At 45.8% G+C, this 4,377-nt stretch overlaps 1 protein-coding gene across 2 annotated transcripts in view; it reads left to right on the forward strand.

Moving 5' to 3' along the window:
* The window catches only part of Oscp1 (organic solute carrier partner 1), a 29,883-nt gene that overhangs the window by 11,322 nt on the left and 14,184 nt on the right, over positions 1-4,377 (forward strand). For both annotated transcript variants that reach the window (XM_029476601.1, XM_021160273.2), the window contains one exon: positions 3,667-3,821. In XM_029476601.1, coding sequence (XP_029332461.1) covers positions 3,667-3,821 — 155 coding nt within the window. The remainder of the gene's footprint in view (positions 1-3,666; positions 3,822-4,377) is intronic.

Here is a 4,377-nt window from a genome sequence, read left to right on the forward strand (position 1 = left end):
AGGAAGGAAGGAAGGAAGGAAGGAAGGAAAAGAAGAAGGAAGGAAGAAGGAAGGAAGGAAGGAAAAGGAAGGAAGGAAGGAAGGAAGGAAGGAAAGAAAGGAAGGAAGGAAGGAAGGAAGGAAGGAAGGAAGGAAGGAAGGAAGGAAGGAAAAGGAAGGAAGGAAAAGTTGTTGTTGTTCAAGGCCATCCTTGGCTATAGGCCTTAATCCTAGACCAGCCTGGACTAAATGGGGCTCTGCCTTTAAAAAATAAATAAATAAGATTTAAGTACAGCCCTCAGCTTTCCTTTCCTCTATAAAATGCTTTTTAAAATACTACTAATAAATATTCCCTCTTTTTGTTACCTTCTTTCTTTAAAAGTTTACCCAGAGCTAGACACCCAGCACCTCCATGGCATTTAGCAAAAGGAGGTGGAGTTTCCATCTTTCTGAAATAATCACTTGTGCCAGACAGTAATGGTGCACACATTTAGTCCCAGCACTTGGGAAGCAGAGGCAGGCAGATCTCTGAGTTCAAGGCCAGCCTGGTCTACAGAGCAAGTTCCAGAATGGCCAAGGTTACACAGAGAAACCTGGTCCCTAAAAACAACAAAACGAAGCAAAATATGAAGAAAAAGAAGAGAGGGAAGAGGAGGAGAAGAAGAAATAAAAACTTGTATTAAGAATTCATTTTAGGGGGGCTGGTGAGATGGCTCAGCGGTTAAGAGCGCCGACTGCTCTTCCAAAGGTCCTGAGTTCAAATCCCAACAACCACATGGTGGCTCACAGCCATCCATAACGAAATCTGATGCCATCTTCTGGAGTGTCTGAAGACAGCTACAGTGTACTTACATATAATAAATAAATAAATAAATAAATAAATAAATAAATAAATAAGAATTCATTTTAGGGGCTGGCAAGATGGCTCAGCAGGTAAAAGCACTGCCTGCTCTTCCAAAGGTCCTGAGTTCAATCTCAGCAACCACATGGTGGCTCACAACCATCTGTAATGAGATGTGACGCCCTCTTCTGGGGTGTCTGAAGTCAGTTACAGTGTACTTATGTATAATAATAAATAAATCTTTGGGCCAGAGAAAGCAAGTGAGCGGAGGTGACCTGAGCGAGCAGAGGTCCTAAAAAATTCAAATCCCAGCAACCACATGGTGGCTCACAACCATCTGTAATGAGATCTGATGGCCTCTTCTGGAGTGTCTAAAGAGAGCTACAGTGTACTCATATAAATAAAATAAGTAAATATTTTTTAAAAGTAAAAAAAAATTAAAAGAAGAAGAATCTGGAGGGCTAGAGATATGGCTGGATGTTTAGAGCATGCACTGCCGTCACAGAGGACTCAACTTCAGTCCCCAGCACCCATGTCAGGTGGCTTTCAAACACCTTTAACTCCATCTCCAGGGCGTTGGATCCCTCTGACCTCTGACCCCTCTGGCCTCTAGCCTCTGAAGGCACCTGTTCATACACACACACAGACACACAGACACATATTTTTTTTAAAAAACATTTTAAAGATGACTCTTGGCCAGCAGATAGCTCAGCAGGTAAAGGCACCCTGCCAGCAAACCTGTCAACCTGAGTTCAGTCCCTACAACAATAGGCATGAGGTGGCAGGAGAGAAGCAATGTCCTCAACTTGTCCTCCAACCTCCACACATGCACCTTCCCACCCCACCCCACCCCACCACACAACAACAATGTAAAAACCATCCAGAAAAGTCTGTGCATATCTGTACCCGCAGCTGTTCTAATACCAGCGCCCCCACCCCCCATGCCTTCACTAGTGTACTTAGCTGAGTCATTGCAACTATCTGTGAGAGCAAAGCTGCGGCCACGGTGGTCTGTGCAAGTCCTACACTCTCAACAGGTGGAAGTTTCACTGTCCCACAAGATGGGATCTGTTCCTCTGCTGTGAAATCAATAGCATAGGTCAAAGAGCAATTAGGGCATGCTGACAGGGAGCAAAGTGAACGGCGTGTTTTGTAGAAGCATTCGAGACACTGTCATTGCTAACCAGTGGGCAGCGTATCCACTTCTACAAAATGTTTGTTACGAAAATAAATCACCATTGTTTGTCTGACATGTGAAGTTTAATTTGAAGTGAAAATGGTTTAGACTGCTTAAAAGAGAAATAGCACCCACCCGGCTGCACGTATGCGCGCGCGCGCGAACACACACACACACACACACACACACATACACACACCCTTGCACAAATAATGAGGTAGAGTGTATGTTGTAAAGGGCCAGTGAGATGGTTCAGTGGATGAAAGGCTTGTTGTGCTGCCTGCCAACCCGAGTTTGATGCCCATGAGCCATGAAAGGTTGGAAGGAAAGAAACAGCACCACGAAGACTTCCTCTCACGTCCGCACACCACAGGGCACCTCACACACACTCCTACTCAAACTGATAATGAAATTCATCTATTTATTTTATCTTTATTTTTATTTCTGTTTTTTTCAGACAGGGTCTCATCATATAACACTGACTGGCCTGAAAGTCACTCTACAGACCAGGCTGGCCTCAACCTTAAAGAGACCTGCCTCTGCCTCTTAAGTACTGGGATTAAAAGTCAGCCTTAAATATTTTTCTAACAATGTGTGTGCTGTTTTTCTTTTCTTTTCTTTTTTTTAAGGATGTGCTCTAACTTATAATCTTTATATGTTGGTAACCGTCTTTTTATTTTTTATTTTTATTTTTTTATTTTTGGTTTTTCTGAGAGAGGGTTTCTCTGTGTAGCCCTGGCTGTCCTGGAACTCACTCTGTAGACCAGGCTGGCCTCGAACTCAGAAATCCACCCGCTTCTGCCTCCCAAGTGCTGGGATTAAAGGCATGCACCACCACTGCCCAGCTTTTTTATTTATTTTTAATAGAAAATTTTTAGATTTCTTTATTTTGTACTTATGAGTGTTTCGCCTGCATATATGCCTGTGCGTATATCACATGCATGCCTGGCACCCTTGGAGATCAGAAGAGAGCTGCAGATTCCGTAGAACTGGAGTGAGCCGCCATGCGGTTGCTGGGAACTGCAAGAGCAGTAAGTGCTCCTGACAGCTGAGCCATCTCACCACCCCACAGTCTTTTTCTTCTTCTGTTTTTGTTTTGTTTTGCTTTGCTTTGCTTTGCTTTGCTTTGCTTTGCTTTGCTTTGCTTTGCTTTGCTTTGCTTTGCTTTGCTTTGCTTTGCTTTGCTTTGAGACAGGGTTTCTTGGTAGTCTTGGCTGTCCTCTGTAGACCAGGCTGGCCTCAAACTCAAGAAGAGATCTCTGCCTCTGCCTCTCTGCCTCTCTTCCTCTCTGCCTCTCTGCCTCTGCCTCCTAAGTGCTGGGGTTAAAGGCGTGCGCCACCACTGCCCAGCAAAGCAGTACTTTTTTTTTTTTTTTTAAGATTTATCCTTGTGAAGGCGATGTGTGCTATTTCTCTTTTAAGCTGACTGTAAAGTGGTATGTAGCATGGAAAGCATAGTCTTCTTGAATATTGTTACTGTGGACACTGCCCTGAGCGTCATACAGCACTCCTGAGCCCTGTTTCCTGCTGGGCACCTGGGCTTCTTTCCAAGGGGCTGATTTCAGCAAGCACTCCGTGACTAGCTCCCATTCATAGACAGACATCACCCCTAAACAAGGCTTCTTCCCGTCCCTTCCTTGCTCATCTGCATTCTCCCCTGTCTCTGCAGTTCTGAACGACATCATTTCAACCATGTTCAACAGGAAGTTCATGGACGAACTGTTCAAACCCCAGGAACTGTACTCCAAGAAGGCCTTGCGGACTGTGTATGACCGCCTGGCTCATGCCTCCATCATGCGACTGAACCAGGCCAGCATGGATAAGGTGAGCGGGCCACCACCTGGTCAGCTCCGCTGCTGCTGGAGCACCTGTCGTGGATGCCCCTAGATGGGATCAAACTGGGTGCCGTATGCAATGGTGTCTTGGGAAAGAAGCAAGAGTCAATACGAGCTGCAGTCAGGTGGCGAGGATCTCAGGAGGCGTCTGTACCCAACCTCTCTCTTGTGTCTCACCTGCCCAAAGGCAACCCCGCTGCTGTTCATATCCTATTTACAGCCCTGAACATGTGCCCCCCGGGTTCAAGCACTCAACCCCCACCCCAGACTTTACCTCTTGGGGGAACGGTAAGAGAAGGCAGTTAGGAAAACCAGTATGACCAGAGCACAGTGCACATATATGCAAATGTCACAGTGAAACCCATTAATATAAGCAATAAATATACCTTAATACTTAGGTTTTAGCTATGCCATGATAGCCCACACCCTTGATGCACTTAGGAGGCAGAAGCAGAGGCAGAGGCAGAGGCAGAGGCAGAGGCAGAGGCAGAGGCAGAGGCAGAGGCAGAGGCAGAGGCAGAGGCAGAGGCAGAGGCAGAGGCAGA

The sequence above is a fragment of the Mus caroli genome, chromosome 4, assembly GCF_900094665.2.
Source record: "Mus caroli chromosome 4, CAROLI_EIJ_v1.1, whole genome shotgun sequence".
Taxonomy (NCBI): domain Eukaryota; kingdom Metazoa; phylum Chordata; class Mammalia; order Rodentia; family Muridae; genus Mus; species Mus caroli.